The 21,539-nt window shown below is 42.7% G+C and overlaps 1 protein-coding gene across 1 annotated transcript in view; it reads left to right on the forward strand.

The window, feature by feature from the left end:
* The first annotated feature begins 1,909 nt into the window (after positions 1-1,909).
* The window catches only part of GASK1B (golgi associated kinase 1B), a 44,330-nt gene continuing 24,700 nt past the window's right edge, over positions 1,910-21,539 (forward strand). The window contains exon 1 of the mRNA XM_024746145.1: positions 1,910-2,868. Coding sequence (XP_024601913.1) covers positions 1,959-2,868 — 910 coding nt within the window. The 5' untranslated portion in view covers positions 1,910-1,958. The remainder of the gene's footprint in view (positions 2,869-21,539) is intronic.

Below are 21,539 nucleotides of genomic sequence, written 5' to 3' on the forward strand. Positions count from 1 at the left end.
CCAATGCCTTGATCTTTTCCGTATTGTTAAATATAGTCTTTTTACAATTACACACCATGTTCTAATTCCCACTCCTTGCCCCCACCCCCCATAACAACCTTCTTTTCCTGTGGGGAAAACATTCCCTGGCCCCTGCCTGCCTGCGTGCCTTCTAGACTCTATTTGCTGTAGAAGCAAAAACAATAAGTCTAAGTGAGACCCGGAGGTCATCAACCCCTGCCTTTGTGCCCGGACATGCAAGCCACCTAAAGCAATCACTAACCTGTTTTTAAAAGAAACCTCCGCTCAGGGAGAATCCACAACTTCTTTTTGTGAACTCTTGCATCGAGCAACGGCACACTATAAATGTCTCTTCCCACCGATGTGTACTCTCTCGGCCTGTTCTTTTTTCTCCCTCATTTGCATTAACCCTTTCTTGCCTTTTTACGAACTTCTGGGCCTTCTCTTCTCAGAAGCGGCGGGAGGCCAATGTTACTCTGGACACAGCCAGGATGGAAAGGTAAGTCCCTGGCAACGTTGCTGCTCTAATCCCCGGTGGCGGGGATGGACAGAGAGGAGAATGCATTCACCTCATGAGGTGTTTATTTCACTGCTGCTAAGCGAACACTCTCTAATGCTTTTTAGACTGACACTTCTGAGTCTGTTTCCATACAGGACACTAGAGGGCTCCCAGGAGTTAAAAATAAGTGGAAAAATACGGCATTTGCTTTTTTTTTTTTTTCCAGAATTTAAAATTAAAGTTTATTTTTTACAATATTAAAAAAAAAGAAACCCTTACACATCTTAAAAGTGGGTTGTCAGCAGCCAGTGAACAAGTACCCGTTTTGCTTTGCAATCAGGAGTTTTCAAGGGAGCTTTGAAAGCAGAGCTGAAATATTTGAAATGTGGAACACTCTTGACCATGAAATATGTTCTACTTACATGCCTCAGCCTTTAATAGTTCTTTGCATTAGAGTGAGGGATTGCATTCTTCCTGGGGCCAAGCACGGGGCCAGCTGTGTAAGTAAGGTTGCTTTTTACCAGTTCTTCTTTTTAATAATGTGAAAAAGTAGAGCTAGAGGGCTTTTGGTTCTCTTCTTTCAGCTGACTTTGGTGAAAAGAAGAGGAATAAAAAGCAGTTAGATGTCTGTTTTGTGTTTACGTGTGTGTGTGTTTCTGTGTGTGTGTGTGACTGAATACATGTAATCGCTTCCAAGATACATGGGCATGTATGCCTTTATATTACGATAACCCTTAAAGTAAGATAATGGAATATATTATGAAGAAAAGACTGTACCATACGATTAAGAGAATATGTTTCTGAATTTGAATGTTAATACTCGGTGCTTCTGTCCAATTAGTTAAAGCAGGACTTTTAAAAATAAATAGAAGACAGCTACAGATTTCTAAAACCTGTGGTTACTTTTCTTAAATTATTTCTGAATTTCAAAACGAAAAGCCTGGATTTGTCCAATTTTAATGCTTTTCCTTCGGGATCAAATTAAATGACTCTAGCTACAAGTTATAAAATAGTCTTGGATTTTGGTGGTTGGTTTTCACTAATTGAAACTGAATATCAAATCTATACATCTATCTTGTTTCTACTTTTTTTAAACCTCACTTAAAAAATCATTTCGTGGTGATAGTGATGAAAGGAAAAGGTTCCGCGTTTTTCTTTCCTCTTCTGGAGGAACTGACCGAGTTTGAGACTGTGACTCAGTTCGCTCTGTTTCCATTCATTCCCAGGAACTAGCCAGACTTCTCCTCGGGGAGGCTGTCGGGGTTTAGAAGGTTTGTTGTGGCCAGTGTCAGAAGCCTGCCCGGCTCCATCACCAGCCCTTAACTTCCTCCTCGACCCACTGGAGACCACGTAGACACCTGAGTGGAGGCGACAGCTGCGTTCAGCAAACCATGCATCATGCCAGAAGGAGCCAACAGCAGACTTTAAACTCTGTGCAGCATGCGGACGAAGCTCAGAAATGAGCTGTCCGGACAAGCCAGGGCAACTCATAAACTGGTTCCTCTCCTCCCTGTGCGTCCCGAGGGTGCGGAAACTCTGGAGCAGCCGGCGCCCCAGGACCAGGAGGAACCTCCTGCTGGGTACGGCCTGCGCCATCTACCTGGGCTTCCTGGTGAGCCAGGTGGGGCGCGCCTCTGCCCCGCACGGAGGGCGCGCGCGCAAGGGGCCGCACTGGAGCCGGGCCACCGCCGAGGCCCCCTTCCCTGAGATACCCCTGGACGGCACGCTGGCCCCTCCCGAGTCCCAGGGCAATGGGACCACGCTGCAGCCCAACGTGGTGTACATCACCTTGCGCTCCAAGCGCAGCAAGCCCGCCAGCATCCGTGGCACCGTGAAACCCAAGCGCAGGAAGAAGTATGCGGTGGCTTCTCAGGCCCCGGGACCCGGGGCTTTGGTCGGACCGTCCCTTCGGCCTCAGGAAGCTGCAAGGGCAGCTGATGCTGAAGTGCCCGGGCACGTCTGGGGAGGAAACCTGGCCAAGGCTGGGGAGCGACCCTGGGGGTGGATGCAGGGTGTGGGAGCGCAAGGTGGGGACGCAGATGTGCAGCTGCCCCGGGCCGAGGGAAGCAACATCAGGATCTACAGCGAGAGCGCCCCGTCGTGGCTGAGCGGAGAAGACATCGGCCGGATGCGCCTGCTGGCCGACGGCACGGTGGCGGGTCTCCAGCCGGCCTGGCCCAGGAGCAGAGCGCGCCTGCTGGTGTTGCAGGGGACCGGCCGGCCCGCGGGGCCCGCCTGCGGCCCCAGCCCCTGCGGGCTGCTCAAGCAGCCTCTGGACATGAGCGAGGTGTTTGCCTTCCACCTGGACAGGATCCTGGGACTCAACCGGACCCTGCCTTCTGTGAGCAGGAAATCCGAGTTCATCCAAGGTAACCGTTTCCCGGGCTTCTTGTTTGCAGCTGTTGGATTGGGCTTGATTTTCTCTTTTCCCTCAGCCTCTTTTTCTAAATGATTTTCTCCACCTGCCTTTCCCATTTGGACAGCAGCAGCGCGTCTTTCCATACGCTTGGCATCCTCGATTTTCTCAGCTTTGGGAGGACACGAGAGTGCCCGGGCGATGCCGCGCTGCACACGCGAGAGAAGCCCCCGCTGTGCAATCTGCGCTTTCCGTTTCCCTCGCCGCGCTTCCCGGAGGCTTATCACATCTGTTGAAAGCCAGTGGCAATTGTGTGATCAGGAGAGCGAGCCGGGGTGGGGGCAGAGGGCTTGCTGACAGTCAGGCATATTAGTAACTGGGTTTGTATGGAAGTACGTAGAATCCTGCGCACTGGAAGTTTTTAAAAATAAAGGCAAAGAGGGTTATCTTTCTTCGGCAGATGGAATCTTTTTAAGAGGCCCATGTTAGATTCGACCCCTTCATCTTTCACGATGGACATAACCGCTTTAGTTTAGAAAATGAGGCCAAAAGAGGTGATTTGTTCAGTGTACATACCGACCAGCCACGTGGTTTCTCCAAGTCCATGACTATGGTTTATTAAGCCTGAGTGCCGAGAGATGCCGTCAGGTGACAAACACTGTGGCAGGTTCTGGGGTGTGCAGCCTGCCGATTCAGCTGCAGGCATCAGGGCTGCTGTGTGACAGTGCTCACGCCACAGAAAGGATTTTCTCTGAATCCTAAGGCTATTCCAGCGTTCCAACACAAAGTTGGGTGGGTCCTTGGCTGTGTTTGAAAGCAGAGTGCTTCCAGAAGTTGCCACTCTGAACCCAGGCTGGTCCAAGAGGCTAAAATGGACCCCAAAGAGATTATAAGCTCAAAGCCTATTTCCTTACAAAATGTAGCATTTCAGCCCAGTTCCCATGGAGTCTGGACTGGAATGGATTAAAGCCTTGGGAGTGGCCAAAAGCCAAACTGCATTTCAGTGGCTTCAGGGGTATAATTTAGTCTTAGAATGGGTACTTCTTGAAGTACCACTGGTTTGTTTAGAAGGACTCGGCATTCCCTACTCATCCTGGTTCGTGGCTAAGTGCTGCAGAGTCACAGGTGTGTTTCGATGCCTCAGATTCACAAAGTCTTCCACCAGTATGATGCCGATGTGAGAAAGCCTCTCAGACATGCTATCAAATGGTGATACAAGTTCACTTCTAGAGGGTGCTCACTATTTGCTAAGCGCTTTGCTGCCTGAGACATAGAGTCTCTATACATCTTGACTCCTGTGTTTCTCACAGCAGTACTAGGAGGTGGGTGCGATTCTTCTCTCCACTTGGGAGATGAGAAAGCTGAGGCTTATTTAGGTAAAGTAACTGGCCTCATGTTAATGGTTAAGCTGGGTTTTGTGCCCAGGCCCAGCAAACTTCAAAATGTCAGCTCTTAGCCATTGGGCTTAGGTGACGCTACCACTTCTGTCCAGACAGGTGCACCCTGGAGAGAGGGAGTATGTGGGTGGGCATGGAGAAGCAGGCACACACGGAGCCTCTCCTGGACCAAGCAGGGCAGAGGGTCCCCCTGGAAGGCTCCCTTGCCGTTCATTCATGTCATAAAGGCCCTGAGAAGAGGTGATGTGTGCTTGAATGTATCTTGAGGCATGGTACTCTGATCTGTCCTTCCAGCTTCCCTGGGAGCTCCTGGACGGAAGTTGAGAGAGGAAAGTAGTGGTCAGGAGCCTGGGCTCTGGAGCTGGACCCCTGGGTTTGAATTTACCAACCTGTGACCCAGAAACACTCATGTTCTCAGCTCTAAGTGACAACAGTACCCACCTCATGAGTTTGTCGCTAGTTAATACAGGGAACACACGTAGACCTGGTGCTTGACACACAGTAAATCTTCAGTAAATACTGCTATTGGTGTTACTACACGAAGCACATGAGGTTCCATGTTCACTGAGTTACTCGTATAGCCTCCAAGCCTCACCTATCACTTCTTTTTTTTAATTGAAGTCTAGTTGATTTACAATGCTGTGCTGTTTCAGGTGTACAGCAAAGTGATTCAGTTATACATATATATATTCTTTTACAGATTCTTTTCCATTTTGGTTTATTACAAGATATTGAATATAGTTCCCTGTGCTACTCAGAAGGTCCTTGTTTTTTATCTATTTTATATATAGTAGTGTGTATCTGTTAATCCCAAATTCCTAATTCCTCCCCTTCCCCTTTGGTAACCAAGTTTGTTCTCTATGTCTGCGAGTCTGTTTCTGTTTTGTAAATAAGTTCATTTGTACCATTTTTTTAGATTCCACATATAAGTGACATCAAATGATATTTGTCTTTCTCTGTCTGACTTACTTCACTTAGTGTAATAATCTCTAGGTCCATCCATATTGCTGCAAATGGCATTATTTCATTCTTTTTTTGGCTGACTAATATTCCATTGTGTATATACCACATCTTCTTTATCCATTCATCTGTCAGTGGACATTCAGGTTGCTTCCATGTCTTGGCTATTGTAAATAATGCTGCAATTAACACTGGGGTGCATGTATCTTTTCGAATTAGAGTTTTCTCTGGATACATATCATTTCTTCATGTGACAGGGCTAGGACTAAAACCTAGCTCTCCTGCTGGCTTAAACGTTTTGGTGTCAGGGGACCTCTTAGGTATTTAATTCTGTTCTCTGAATATCCAGCATCTTTGGGAATGAAGAAGGCAGTTGCATTAAATTTGAAGGAGACATTTATAATTCCAATGTAGACTGGTGTTCCTCTCTCTTTGCAGAAGTAAGTGATGATAGAAAGAAACCAACAAGGTTGTATTGACATGACTCTCAATATGATGAGTTAAATACCTAAGACTGTATCTCAAGTAATACCAGAACTTTCTTTATTCTCTCTTTGATACTTTCTACTAGAATGTAGTTACTGAGAGTCATAAAATCAGACCAGTTTCCTCAGGAGGCTAGGACATGATTTATAGTTATGAGCACCCTACACAATAGAATTCTACTCATGGAGACATTGTACTGATGCAAAGTACATAAATAGATCAGTTCTGGTCACGGTAGGGGATTAACAGTCTTAGGTCCTCGGTATCTCTCTTCACTCACCTACCTCTAGTCTTTTCCTGACTTGTGTCTTTCTTCCCTTGATTTCCACAGATGTGTGGATCTTCCCTCTAGGGTCCTCCTAGTCTTCTCTTGGTCCAAGCTTAGCTTTATTTGAGCCTCCCTAGGTACCTAAGGGGGTGATAGATCTTATCTTGTTACCCAGCATCTGTTTCTGGCTCATTCTATATCATTGCTGTATAATTATAATTGCTTATTTAATCATCTCTTCTTTCCCACTACGCTCTAGATCTGTGAAGGCAGAGACGTTTCCTGTCGTGTTCATCATTGAATGTCCAGATCCCAGTGGAGAGTCTGGCACATAGTAGTTGCTCAATAAATATTTTTGAATGAATGCAAGAATGCATTTTTGGTCTGTTTCACTGACTCCAAACAGTAAATCTCTACTTGCTTCTGGCTTCAAAAACTCAGGACAAGTGCTACCATTTTAGTCCCAAATCCAGGCTGGGATTTCTCCTTGAGATTCTTATAAATAACTCATTGAAAAGGTAAAGAAAAATATCCTTGGCAGCCTCTGTATTATGCAAATAATAAGGTTTATGGAGCTTATTCTTGTGAGGACCATCAATATAATATGGTCTGTGGCTTCACTCTGTAATGTAATTTGATAATGAGTTTTCTATAGGAGGAAAAACGGAACTCAGCTTAGGTATGCATTTCTCTGATGATCTGGCTTGGTCTGGGAGGAGATCTTTTCATATCTGGGAGAGTGGGTAGTCAGCCAGTCCTGTAAATAATCTGCCTTAAGTGTTGTTTCTGTTCTCTGACTTTTGATGAATGTTTGTGAAAACAAATTCATGCGCAGTACCAAGAACATCGCTAGTCTCTTGTGAGTCGAATATAGATACTTGGCTTATCGCAGTTAATCTTTCAAAGAAACCTATGCAGGAGATACTTTCTTACCTCAATTTTGAGAAGAAAGAAAGATCAGAAGAAGGCAGCTCAAGGTCATACAATGAGTTAATTGTCCAGAAAGAATTCAAGCCCCCTTGTCTTGTAACTTCCAAGACTTTCCTCTTTATCAATCTGCTTTCCTCACCAAATCCTTTTGGGAGTCCTTAAGGCGTGTCTTCTTTCTCTATCACCGCGACCTATTTGTTACCTGATTATCTAACGCAACTAGACATTGATGACTTATGTACTGCTGCACAGATATGGGCTATGGGAACCTCTTATTTCTCAAGGAGACGACAACTGTAACCATAGCAAGAGTAATATTGAATGCTACCATGTACTGGCACTGTTTTAAGTACCATGCACCTATTATCTCAATAAATCTTCCTAAACTTTTATAAGGTGGGTACTCTACGAGAGGCCTTTTGTGGATGTGTAAGTAGAGGCCCAGTGTAATTAAATACCTTTGCTGAAAGTCATGTAAATTACCTGGCTGTAAAAAGGAGATATATGATGCCAAGGGAGATGTAAAAGAGTGTCAGAGGCTGTGACTGAATGATATGTCTGCCCCAGCCTCTCAGATGAACTTTCTGTTCATTCAGTCCAAAGACAAAAGGTCCCAATGATAAAGCTCATCTTCAGGTATTTATTTGTTTGTTTGTTTGTAAAACTGACACAGGTGATCCTATCGGCCCAGAGCCACTAGCTCAGGTTCCTCTGGGACAGGTTCTTGGTTGTATAACTTGAATTCTAGATGACTCCCCTTGAATCCAAAAAAATATATATGAAATTAGCAGGTTTACTGGCCCTGAACTGTATACTGGACCATTTTCTGACAGGTGTCACTCCAAAGATATCCCAGAAAATGGGAAGGTTGTACTTGGGGAAGGACAAGGCTGTAATTAGGTAGGGAGGGCCAGGAGGGTACCACCCTACAAAATCCAGCCATGACCACTAGACCAGAGTCTCATCCTATGCGTATCTGTGTGGGAAATACAAAAGTGAATTGAAATATAGCATCAAAGGCCCTGTAAAGAAATCCATGTTTGCAATAATGATGTATTTTTCAGTTGTAAACTTATAAAGAACCTAGTATTATGCCTCACAGCGTGTCTATGCTGCATTTGCTGTCATTTGACTATTGCATTACTTAACAATTCCACACAGCAGATAATATTGATACTTTATATATGGGACTTCTGGGGCTTGGTGAGGTGTGAAATTTGCTCAAGGGCGCATAGCTAGTGAGCAGTGAAGTGGAATCTGTACCCAGTTCTGTCTGATACTAAAGTATCCTCATGTTGCTTCTCTTAACCTACATTACCTCTCAAATATAACTTGACATAATCATGCGACAGTGAAAACAATGTGCAAATTTTATCATGGTGATTTCTGATTTACCATTATGCCGATCTTTCTATTTAACTTTTCTTTTTTCAACTCAACCACTTAACATTGTTAAAATTTTCACTCAAAGGAAGTGTGGCCATACTACCCTGAGCGCGGCTACAAGGGCTGTTGTTGTTGTTTAAATACAAGCCAACGCTTCCCAGATTTTCTTGTTTTACCGTAAACAATCGTGTATATGCAAATATGACTGAATGTATTAGTATGTTTTCTGCCAAACCGTCCTTGCAAAAATCGTCAATCATGATAGAGGTCACCAGATACTATGTGATACTGATACATTTAAATACTTTTTGAAACAAAATATTTAAAAATATGTATCTAAGACAAGACAAAGCAGACTCTGTCTATGTAGAGAGCAGAAGAACCCCAGCCCCCCTGTGATCTTCCACTGAGCACTTTGGCCAAGCTCCCCAGCAGTCTGCACAGAGATGCACATGAACCCCAAGGGCTACCATTTTGGTAGCACTTAAGCATCGGACTGTTTTTCATGCCCAGCGAGGGAGATGCATTATGTGTGCTTTATTTTTAGGATGCCACTTTACGGCCATAGAGCTGTCAAACTGCATCAGGTAGCCTCGTTCCAGGAACGCTGTGTGTCAGGGCTGCTTGGATGACAAACTGCAGGTCCCTCACCCACTTCCATTTAAATTCAGTGTAGATTCCAATGTGCTTACTGTTCTCTGACTTGTACTGCCTCGTCTCATCATAGAGCAGGAGAAATACAGTGGGTACTTTCCTCTCTCCTCTCGAGTCCATGCGAGCAGTGCTGTGAGCTGCACGCTGGTGGTATGGCTGCCAGAGCAGGGGAGTGGCAGCTGCACAATTCATGTTGTCCCAGGCTCTCAGGTAAGGAGTTACGAGAATAACCCAGATGCCCTCACAACTTGGAAACACACTGACTTCAAAATCCTAGAAGTCCTGGACATGGGTGCAAACTTTCTTAAAATATTGCCTCAGGAGTATAGGAGTCATGTCTTGTTTCTGAAAATTTGGATAAAGAGCACATTGTGTTCTTTATCAGAAAAGCCCCAAGGGTATTATTCTTTAGCGATCAAGTTGAGCTGGTCAACTAAATACATTCATAAGTGGACAAAAGTTTACTGAGCATGGGCTGCAAGCAGTGCTGGGCTTCACTGTTGTCTTGTTTGCTCACTACATACCTTCTTCGGTAAACTGGGGGAACTGGGGAACCTGCTCTGCTGTGTCTCTGGAAGGCGTCCCCAGATCTCACACGAGGCTGGGATAGAAGGGACAGTGGCTAGTAGTTGCCACGGTGCTCACAGCCTGAAAGATGCATGTTCCTCAGCTCCGTGCAATCTATTCCCTTCTACAGCATCATATTTACCTTTTCTTCTTTTAAGAAATAGTTGTTGAGCACCTGCTATGTGCCAGCCACTCTTCTAGTCATTAGGGGCTACATCAGTGGACAAAAGAGTCAAGAATCCCTGTCCCCCTTGGAGCTGGCACCATTGGACCGTGTGACAGCTCAGTGGCCTGGAGGGACTCTTCTTATAGCCACTGATTTCAAGATTCACTCAGCACCAGCCTGAGCCCAGGGTCATAACCTTTCCATTGGGACTGAATCTGTCGCCATCTCTGGGTGGGTTTAAGGACAACACAGGTGCTGACCTCAGTTAATGGGCAAATATTGACGTTTCGGTCGAATTTGGTTGTCACTGACAGCATTTAGTTTCTATGTGTGACTCTAAACATGGGGAAGGAGCTGTATAGTTTCTAATTCAAAGAGCTTTGCAGTTCAGATTGTGGACTGGCATATCTGCTTGCTAGGGCTACTATCACAAAATACCACAGATGGGCGGCTTAAACAGAAGACATTTATTTCTCACAGTTCTGGAGGCTGGAAGTCCAAGGTCAAGGTGTCGGCTGGTTTGGTTTCTTCCCAGGTCTCTCTCCTTGGCTTGACGATGGCCGTCTTCTCACTGTGTCCTCATAGGCTCCTTCCTCTGTGGCCCATCCCCCTCCTGTCTCTCAGTGTGTCCAAACTTCTTCTCATTAGGATACCAGTCAGATTGGATTAGGGCCACCATAACAGCCTCATTTTAACTTAGTTGCCTCTTCAAAGGCTCTTTCTCCAAATGCAGTCACGTTCTGAGGTGCTGGGCGTGGGGTTTCAACGTATAAATTTGGGGGAATATCGTTTAGCTTCACAATGACTGTCAGTCTAGACGCCCTGAATTAGAATCCTGGTTCTACTGTGTGACTTGGGTGAATTCACTTAATCTCTTTCTACCTTATTTCTTCGAGTATAACGGTATTGATAACAGTACTGACCTCATCGAGTTGTGAGAATGCAGTGAGCCGATACGGATAAAATATCTCTAACAGTGCCCCCCGCATAGGAACACGCAGTGATTGCTGTGTGTTATTTTCATTCAGTTTCTAAGCTGACTCAGCTCTTGGTGATCTATCACCTTAGATTTCCTTAGTTTGTTTCTCTAGATTGATGTTCACGTGAGCTAAATACACAGGCACCTCAAATTGTCATGTAAAGAAAGTGCCTGGAGTGGGTGGTGGAGGGTCCCAGTCTCTCCCGTTTGTGGAGGGCGAATCGCTCTACATTCAGCATCTCACCAAACCGCGCAACAGCCCCGCACATCAGCTGTTCTCGGACAGATTTCCTGTGGGGAAAGTGAGGCTCAGAGACTAGCATATGTCCAGGTCGTATGCAGTGGGGCTGGGATGCATACGTGGGTGGCAGGGCCCGCCAGGCTCCCCTCATCACTGTCTGCACCATCATCATTATTCTCTCACATCACCTGGACCCTCGGTGGATGTGGCGGCGTAATCATGCGTCCCCATGGAAACCCCCTGCCTCCGCAGCCTTTCAGTCTGATTCCCGAGTGCAGCCACGACGCCTTAAATGTCCGCCTTCTTATGACGGTGATTTGGCGTCAGGAGGAGTGAGGCAGTGGTGTCTCCACCACCCCTGTGTTCATCATTCCCGAGTCTCAGAGGATTATGGAGACATGGTGGTGGATGGTAGAAGGAGGGCCTGGAAACCCCCCCTGCCCCCACCTCTACCTCTCAAGTGTCTCAATCCTTCTTAACCCACTTAGAGTGAGGACAGTGGCATCACTGCTTATGAGGAGGTCACACCAACCAAACGTTTGTTCAGGGCCCATTGACCATTGCTTAGAACCTAAGGGCTGGAGGTGAAAACTGGGGGGTTCTGAAAAATTCACTCATTCATTCCTTAACATTGTTGAATGCTTGCTTTGATCGGGACTTATGGCAGGAGCTGGAGAACCAAAGATGATTGGGAACCAGTCCCTGCTCTCACAGGGCTCCCAGCTTAAGGGCAAGAGACAGCTAACCAAACCTGTCCTACAAGAAGGGTAGGATCTGAAAGAGAAATTAAGGACACACTCCCATTTACCATTGCAACAAAAAGAATAAAATACCTAGAATAAACGTACCTGAGGAGACAAAAGACCTGTATGCAGAAAACTATAAGACACGGATAAAAGAAATTAAAGATGATACAAACAGATGGAGAGATATACCATGTTCTTGGATTGCAAGAAGCAACCTTGTGAAAATGACTATACTACCCAAAGCAATCTACAGATTCAATGCAATCCCTATCAAACAATCAATGGCATTTTTCACAGAACTAGAACAAAAAATTTCACAATTTGTATGGAAACCCAAAAGACCCCGAATAGCCAAAGCAATCTTGAGAAAGAAAAACAGAGATGGAGGAATTAGGCTCCAGGACTTCAGACTATATTACAAAGCTACAGTAATCAAGACAGTATGGTACTGGCACAAAAATAGAAATATAGATCAATGGAACAGTATAGAAAGCCCAGACATAAACCCATGCACATATGGTCAGCTTATCTTTGGTAAAGGAGGCAAGAATATACAATGGAGAAAAGATAGGCTCTCCAATAAGTGGTGCTGGAAAAACTGGACAACTACATATAAAAGAATGAAATTAGAACACTCCCTAACACCACAGATGAAAATAAACTGAAAATGGTTTAAAGACCTAAATGTAAGGCCAGACACTATAAAACTCTTAGAGGAAAACGTAGGCAGAACACTCTTTGACATAAATCACAGTAAGATCTTTTTTGACCCATCTCCTAGGGTAATGAAAATAAAAACAAAAATAAACAAATGAGACCTAATTAAACTTAAAAGCTTTTGCACAGCAAAGGAAACCATAAATGAGACAAAAGCGCAGCCCTCAGAATGGGAGAAAATATTTGCAAATGAAGCAACTAACAAAGGATTAATCTCAAAAATATACAAAGAGCTCATGCAGCTCAGTATCAAATAGAACAAGCCACCCAATCAAAAAATGGGCAGAAGACCTAAATAGACATTTCTCCAAAGAAGACATACAGGTGGCCAAGAGTCACATGAAAAGATGCTTGACATCACTAATTATTTGAGAAATGCAAGTCAAAACTACAATGAGGTATCACCTCACACTGGTCAGAATGGCCATCAGAAAAATCTACAAACAGTAAATGCTGGAGAGGGTATGGAGAAAAGGGAACTCTGCTGCACTGTTGGTGGGAATGTAAACTGATACAGCCACTGTGGGGAACAGTATGGAGCTTCCTTAAAAAACTAAAAATAGAATTACCATATGACCCAGCAATCCCACTACTGGGCATATACCCTGAGAAAACTATAATTCAAAAAGAGTCATGTACCACAATGTTCACTGCAGCTCTATTTACAATAGTCAGGACATGGAAGCAAGCTAAGTGTCCATCGACAGATGAATGGATAAAGAAGATGTGGCACATATATACAATGGAATATTACTCAGCCATAAAAAGAAATGAAATTGAGTTATTTGTAGTGAGGTGGATGGACCTAGAGACTGTCAGACCTAGAGTGAAGTAAGTCAGAAAGAGAGAAACAAATACCATATGCTAAAACATATATATGGAATCTAAAACAGAAACCAAAAAAATGGTTCTGAAGAACCTAGGGGCAGGACAGGAATAAAGATACAGATGTAGAGAATGGACTTGAGGACACGGGGAGGGGGAAGGGTAAGCTGGGACGAAGTGAGAGAGTGGCATGGACATATATACAGTACCAAATGTAAAATAGATAGCTAGTGGGGAGCAGCCGCATAGCACAGGGAGATCAGCTTGGTGCTTTGTGACCACCTAGAGGGGTGGGATAGGGAGGGTGGGAAGGAGACGAAAGAGGGAGGGGATATGGGGATATGTGTATATGTATAGCTGATTCACTTTGTTATAAAGCAGAAACTCACACACCATTGTAAAGCAATTACACTCCAATAAAAATGTTAAAAAAAAAAAAACAAAGACGGGTAGGGTAAAGACCTCCAGGAGATATGTTTAGGGAAGCCTGCAGGCACAGAGAGTGATGTGTGTGTAAGGGGGGTGGGTAGGGGGACTGCAGAAGGTTCTAGAAGCAGTAGTGTCAGACTAGTTCTTCAAAGTCACTGTGGGTGGGTACAGAAGGGTGGAGAGAACCCATGTGTGAAAAGCTTGTGAAGGGAGTGTGTGCGTGGAAACTGCAAACCGTTTTGGAAAAAGGAGAATAGGGGCTGGCGGTGGTGAGTGGAGAGTGGGTGGGTTTATGTTATGGAAGGACATGGACTTCATCCCACAGATAATGAGAAATCATTGAAGGGTCTGAAGAAGAGAGGTGATGTGATGAGCTTTTGACTGTAGGAAGCTCACTCCAGTCAGGAATTCATGGCTTCTTCATCTACCTTAATCAACATTAAACGGCCCAGGACCAGGTCCCCCTGATGTAACCAAGACTTTACTGGCAAAATGTTTGTGGAGTTTGGCAGTGACTCCATCATCACGACCCTCTGAAGTCAAGGTCGGTTCCTGTTTTTCTAAAGGGAATATTGAGACAGGAAGTGTCTGGGAGCTCCCATTTTTATAGCGGAAGTCCAGGGCAGACCTAGAAAGCAGAAGTTCCCATCCATTAGTCAAAGGTTCAGAACAAAGAAGGACACTTTGTTTTTATTTATTTATTTTTAAATGTTTATTGGAGTATAATTGCTTTACAATGGTGTGTTAGTTTCTGCTTTATAACAAAGTGAATCAGCTATACATATACATATATCTCCATATCGCCTCCCTCTTGCACCTCCCCCCACCCTCCCTATCCCACCCTTCTAGATGGTCACAAAGCACTGAGCTGACCTCCCTGTGCTATGCGGCTGCTTCCCACTAGCTATCTATTTTACGTTTGATAGTGTATATATATGTCCATGCCACTTTCACTTCGTCCCAGCTTACCCTTCCGCCTCCCCTTGTCCTCAAGTCCATTCTCTACGTCTGCGTCTTTATTCCTGTCTTGCCCCTAGGTTCATTAGAACCTTTTTTTTTTAGATATCATATATATATGTTAGCATATAGAATTTGTTTTTCTCTTTCTGACTTATTTCACTCTGTATGACAGTCTCTAGGTCCATCCACCTCACTACAAATAACTCAATTTTGTTTCTTTTTATGGCTGAGTAATATTCCATTGTATATATGTACCACATCTTCTTTATCCATTCATCTGTCAATGGACACTTAGGTTGCTTCCATGTCCTGGCTATTGTAAATAGTGCTGCAGTGAACATTGTGGTACATGTCTCTTTCTGAATTATGGTTTTCTCATGGTGTAAGCCCAGTAGAGGGATTGCTGGGTCGTATGCTTTTAAAGTAGAGCTGATGGTTTGGGTTGTTTCAATCGTCTGTGACAGAGGGAAGTCACAAGTGCTTCATGCTTAGCTAACGCTTGAGGAAACGTGGAGATTATTTTAACTCAGTCCAACCTCGAGAAAACCAGTTAGTGAAACAGTTAGGAAAGTAACTAAATACATTTCTATTTTTGTTGGAAGAACGGTTTTCTAAATCACCCAGAAATTGGATTCCTAAGACAAGCCCTTGTATTGAGGATTTGGTTGGCTGCATGGAATCTACACGTGTAAAATCTATGGAATTCTGCTTCTCTGCCACCTTCCCCTTTTAAAACCTAATATAGGTTGATTCTTTTTAATATCTGACAGTGCCGTATTTTCAGTGTCTCTGGATCTCACACTTTTCACGCCTTGGGGAGCCCGTTGCCTCAGTCAGGGTGGCTGGAGGACTGGTCTTGAGTCCTGTGGAGACCAGAGATGCAGCGTCAAGTGTAGAATCAACACTCATGACTTGGTTTTCCACCCAGGCACTCAGCTCCTCTTCAGACATGGCTCTTCTTGTTCATGGCCATAGCTGCTCATTTTGCTATGCTGGGGCCCGGCAGTTCTTCATTGCTTGGCTTGGCTCTGAGAGCTCAGCCTTTATTTTAGTCCTTCCTTCACTTGGTCCCTTTAAAACACTCTTCAACTGGCAGACACACAACCTGATCGTCATTACACGCGTGCTTGTCCGTTTCCATTAAACTCCCAGCTGTGGCCCAGGCCTTGCCTGGGACTGGGATTTTGCAGGGCCTCTGTTTCTGGTATGCCTCACTCTGAATTCTTTCTATCCCAAACACAGGAACCAAATGCGTCCAGATATTGGGGGACAATGGTAAATATGTGCTTTGGGAAATGAATTAACAATGTTTGAAAGCCTGAGCATCTTATCCTCCACATTTCCTCCCCGGCCAGACTGTCACAGAATCCTATTTCACCCGCCCTCACATTGACTGACTTGTCCACGTTCGCCATCCCTAAGCCAAGAGATCTTACCTACTTTTTCCACTTTTAATCGCCAGAACCCTACTGTGAGAGGCACCGTAGAAAAATAGAGCAGATAGTACTTAAGGGATCATTAACAACCAGACACCTGCTACCTTCTCCGTGGAGGTACGCCCACATCAACACTTGCTTTTCGATTAGAGAGCTGCAGCATTCAAGTTTTCCTTCAATGCATTGGAAGTTGCAATGGAACATGACAATTTGTTTCCCATAACAAAGGTGAACCTCACTGTTTGGCCAGTCTTTGTTTTCTTTAGAGGGTTTGGGAGTTATTTTTAATGAAGGGCTCTGAGCTGAACTGTCACTTTCTTTTTTGTCTTGTTCACGAGAAGCTTGGAACTTGGCCCATGTGATAAAATAGGCTTGTGATTTCAGAGCTCAAGATGTTTCTACTTGGTTTTGCCCAGTGATAGATGCAGACATTCACTGATAACTCCCCCTGTAGTTCAACAAAACGGGTCACTGGTTCAAGGTGAAGGGCACCTGATAAACCAGAGCAGATTGTGTAGAGCATTCATTCTTAGTGGATTTTCACGTTCGTCTTCTCACAAGAATGTCTTCTTTGTGCTTTTGAATAAAGAACGACTTGGGAGAACATCAAAATTCAGGGGAGATATTCAGATTTTGGAAAAAATAAGTTTTACTGGCAAGTCTCAGTTTTTTAAAAGACAGTTATATAACCGTTAATTCACATGAACACCCACGTTTCTTTTAAAACCCCACTTCCTCCCCATTCTGACAGGTAGAATTTTCTCTCTTCACCGTTAAGATTTCTCTAGAGAGCCCAGTACTGCCTCATTCTGACAAATCCAAATGCGAAGAGATGAATGCCCTTCATCTCTGAAACACTTCAGGTAAGTTGCTTTAACCTGTTTGCTGCTTTCAAAGGGTATTTTTCTGTCATCCCTTCAGATCTATCAAGCTTCATTTGATTCTGTTATCGGCCGTATTTTATACAAAGTGGAATGCACCTCACAGTAGTTGCTCACAGCTCTGAGCTCTGGAACCAGCCTGGGCAATGTGTACAAATACTCTGCAAGACCTGCTGGCTGGAAGGAAGGGCATCCAGCCTGGCTCAGCCTGGGAACTGCCTCTTACCCTGCTCTCTGGAAGCCCCTTTCCCTGTGGTGACTGACGCCAGGCATGGCAGGACAGAATGTGTTTCTGTGGCAGTCAGAATATTTTGCTGAGGGGAGATGCATGTGGAGGAAAACAGAGGATGTTAACTGAAAACCAATTATTCCTATCCGTTGAAAGCTCCCTGTGGCAGTTTGAGAACCATTTAATAGAAAATGTATCATTCAAAAAAAATTTTAAGATTTAAAGGAGAGAAATGGTAAATGAAACACAATAAACCCATACACTAGATTAGGGATTGATTCACTACAGTCTGTGGGTGAGGGATAGCCCACAGCCTGTTTTGTGTGGTCCCTGACCTACCAATGGCTTCCACAATTTTAAATGGTTGAAAAAAATATCCAAATAATAATAATACTACTATGACACTTGAAAATTACAAAAAATGTAAATTTCAGGGTGTGTAATACAGTTTTATTGGAACATAGTCACCACCATTTGTTTATATACTGTTTTGACTGCTTTCGTATCACAATGGGGTTGAGCACTTGCTAGTTGACATTGTATGGCCCTCAAAGCCTGAAATACCATCTGCCCTTGACCAAGTTTGCTGATCACTGGGCTACGTTATTGTATCACAGTTAAAGTGACACTGTTTAAGAATATTTAAGTGTAAGAGAAATGTTTGCAATGTAACATTTAGTGAAACAATTATGATAAACTATATACATAAGGTGATTCCAAATAGTTTATTTCCCTTGTGTAATTTTTGCCTCTTTTCCCTGCTGGAAATGTAAACTCTATGAAAGCAAAAAATCCCACAGAACAACAAACAACTGAAAACCTTGCATGTATGTCTGTATGCTTTAGGCCTAGAATAGTGCTTGAGACATAGTAGATGTTCAATAAACAAATAAGGGCTAGAAGGCTGATGAATTATGTGATTGTATAATGCATGCATATAAAAATAGTCATAGCAGGGCTTCCTTGGTGGCGCAGTGGTTGAGAGTCCGCCTGCCGATGCTGGGGAAGCGGGTTCATGCCCTGGTCCGGGAGGGTCCCGCATGCCACGGAGTGGCTGGGCCCGGGAGCCATGGCCGCTGAGCCTGTGCGTCCGGAGCCTGTGCTCCACAGCAGGAGAGGCCCACGTACCGCCAAAAAAAAAAAAAAAAAAAAAAAAAAATAGTCATAGCAAAACCTTTCCAGGATATGCATATATGTTAGGCACCAGGCTGAGAACTTTAAACGTATGATCCTGTTTAACAAAGTTTGTTTTGGAAGGTACAGTATTGCCCACACTTTACAGAGGATGAAAGTGAGGTTTGAAAAGGTTATATAACTTGTCCAATGTTACAAAGCTAAGAAGTAGTAGGATCAGAATTCCAAAGGTCTGTTGGGTTCTAGAGTCTGAACTCTAACCGAAAGCTCTACTCCTTAAATTTCTAAAAACAGTTTACTTTTTCATGTGTGAAAGAAAGGGATGGGAAAATACCAAATGTAAATATACGAATAACAGAACCGGTTACTAGGGTAGGAGATTGTAGATGATTGCTGTTTTCTAGGCTAGACATTTTTTTATGTTTGTTTATTTGTTTTTTGTATTGAAGTAGAGTGGATTACAATATTTTATTAGCTTCAGGTACAACACAGTGATTCAATATTTCTGTAGTTTTACATTCCATTTAAAGTTATTAAAAATCACAGATATATTTTCCTGTACTGTATATCTTTGTTGTTTATTTGTTTTATACACAGTAGTTTGTGACTCTTAATCCTATAGCCTGTATCTCACCCCTCCCCACTTCCCTCTCCCCACTGGTAACCACTAGTTTTTTTTACCTGTATCTGTGAATCTGTTTCTGTTTTGTTATATACATTGGTTTGTTTTATATTTTTAGATTCCACATATAAGTGGTGTAACATAGAATATTTGTCTTTCTCTGTCTGCCTTATTTCACTAAGCATCATACTCTCTAGGTCCATCCATGTTGTTGCAAATGGCAAAATTTCCTTCTTTTTTATGGCTGAGTAATATTCCATTGTGTACATATACCACATCTTCTTTATCCATTCATCTGTTGATGAACACATAGATTGCTTCCATATCTTGGCTATTGTAAATAGTGCTACAATGAACATTGGGGTGCATGTATCTTTTAGAATTAGTGTTTTTGTTTTCTTTGGAATATACCCAGAAGTGGAGTTGCTGGGTCATATAGTAGCTCTGTTTTTAGCTTCTTAAGGAAACTCCGTACTGTTCTCCATAGTGGCTGCACTGATTTACAGTCCCACCAACTGTGGAGGAGGGTTCCCTTTTCTCTACAGCCTCACCAACATTTGTTATTTGTAGTCTTTTTGATGTTGGCCATTCTGACAGGTGTGAGTTGATATCTCACTGTGGTTTGATTTGCATTTCTCTGAAAATTAGCAAGGTTGAGCATCATTTCATGACCTGTTGGCTGTGTGTAAGTCTTCTTTTGAAAAATATCTATTCAGGCCTTCTGCCCATTTTTTAAGTGATCTTTGGTTTTTTTTTGATATTGAGTTGTATGAGCTATTTATATATGTTGGATATTTACCCCTTGTCAAACATATAATTGGCAAGTATTTTCTTCCATATAGTAGGTTGTCTTTCCATTTACTTTATGGTTTCCTTTGCTGTGTAAAATCTTTTAAGTTTAATTAGGTCCCATTTGTTTATTTTTGCTTTTATTTCTTTTGCCTTAGAAGACAGATTTAAAAAATATTGCTACAATTTATGTCAAAGAGTGTTCTGCCTTTGTCCTCTTCTAGGAGTTTTATGGTTTCAGGTCTTACATTTAGGTCTTTAATGCATTTTGAGTTTATTTTTGTGCATGATGTAAGGAAATGTCTAATCTCATTCTTATACATGTAGCTGTCTAGTTTTCCCAGCACCAGTTATTGAAGAGACTGTCTTTTCTCCATTGTATTTTCTTGCCTCCTTTGCTGTAGATTAATTGACCAAAGGTGTGTGGGTTTATTTCTGGGCTCTCTATTCTGTTCGCATTGATATATGTGTCTGTTTTTGTGCCAGTACCATGCTGTTTTGATCACTGTAGCTTTGCAGTATTGTCTGAAGTCAGGGGGTGTGATTCCTTCAGCTCCCTTCTTTTTTTCTCCGGATTGCTTTGGCAATTTGGGGTCTTTTGTGGTTTCATATAAATTTTAGGATTATTTGTTCTAGTTCGGTGAAAAGTGTCATGGGTATTTTGGTAGAGATTGCATTAACTCTGTAGATGACTTTGGGTAGTATGGCCATTTTAACAATATTAATTCTTCCAATCCAAGAGCATGGGATATCTTTCCATTTCTTTGTATAATTTCCAAATTCTTTCATCAATGTTTTATAGTTTTCAGCAAATAGGTCTTTTACCTCCTTTGTTAAGTTTATTCCTAGATATTTTATTCTTTTTTATATGATTGTAAATGTGATTGTTTCCTTAATTTCTCTTTCTGAGAGTTCATTTTCAGTGTATAGAAAAGCAACAGATATCTGTATATTAATCTTATATCCTGAAACTTTACTGAATTCATTTATTAGTTCCAATAGTTTTTTTGGTGGAGACTTTAGTGTTTCCTATATATATTATCATGTCATCTTTTAGCTATACATTTTAATGTTATATTTCCTAAAATGAGTAGATTTACTCTTAATTACTTTTAAAATATGAAACAAATGTTTCTAAAGGGAAGGAAAAACATCACAGAAGTTAACTGTTTCAATTGTTTATGTGCATAATTTCCTCATTTCTCTGAGGGCCTTGTGTACTGAGGAAACTGGTACTTTGTCTGTCTTGTGTATTGATTTGTGTTGTTGAATTTCAGTGTTTTTCAACTCCCTTTGAATACTTCCCAGCCCTGAGAATGCAAAGTGCTAGCTGTGTATCAGTTTGTTCCAAAGACACTGAGTGATAGAGCCTCTTGGTGTTGATATTTAGAAGTCTGAAGTGCCCATATCTTTGAAAGCTGTGTTGTGTCTCTTACATGTATTTCGTTACACTGGTTTATGTGTGTCTCCCACTACATGATGGCCTGTTTTTACCTAGAATTTATTATTATTATTTTTTAAATTGGCATCGTATTTGGAGCATATACATTTAACATTATATTTATCTAATACCTAAGAAGATAATTGGGTCCCAGCAGCCCCAAATCATTTAGTACAGTAAAAGGAAGTAAAAAGGAGAGAGATAACAATTAAGTTCTTTATATATGGTTCATGTTTCTTTGTCTATTTTTCTTTCAATTGTACATCAGTGACTGTGGCTTATTTTCTACAATCTAAATGACTTGCTACTGGCCCTGGCCTAAATTGCAAGGCTAAAAGGAGAAAGATTTTTCTTTTGAACAAAACTGGAATGTAGGTGATTAGAATGAGTAAGTGAATGTTATTAATATTATTAAGGTCATTGTAACACCACATTCAGGAG

The sequence above is a fragment of the Neophocaena asiaeorientalis genome, unplaced genomic scaffold (genome assembly GCF_003031525.2).
Source record: "Neophocaena asiaeorientalis asiaeorientalis breed wild unplaced genomic scaffold, Neophocaena_asiaeorientalis_V1.1 scaffold51, whole genome shotgun sequence".
NCBI lineage: Eukaryota > Metazoa > Chordata > Mammalia > Artiodactyla > Phocoenidae > Neophocaena > Neophocaena asiaeorientalis.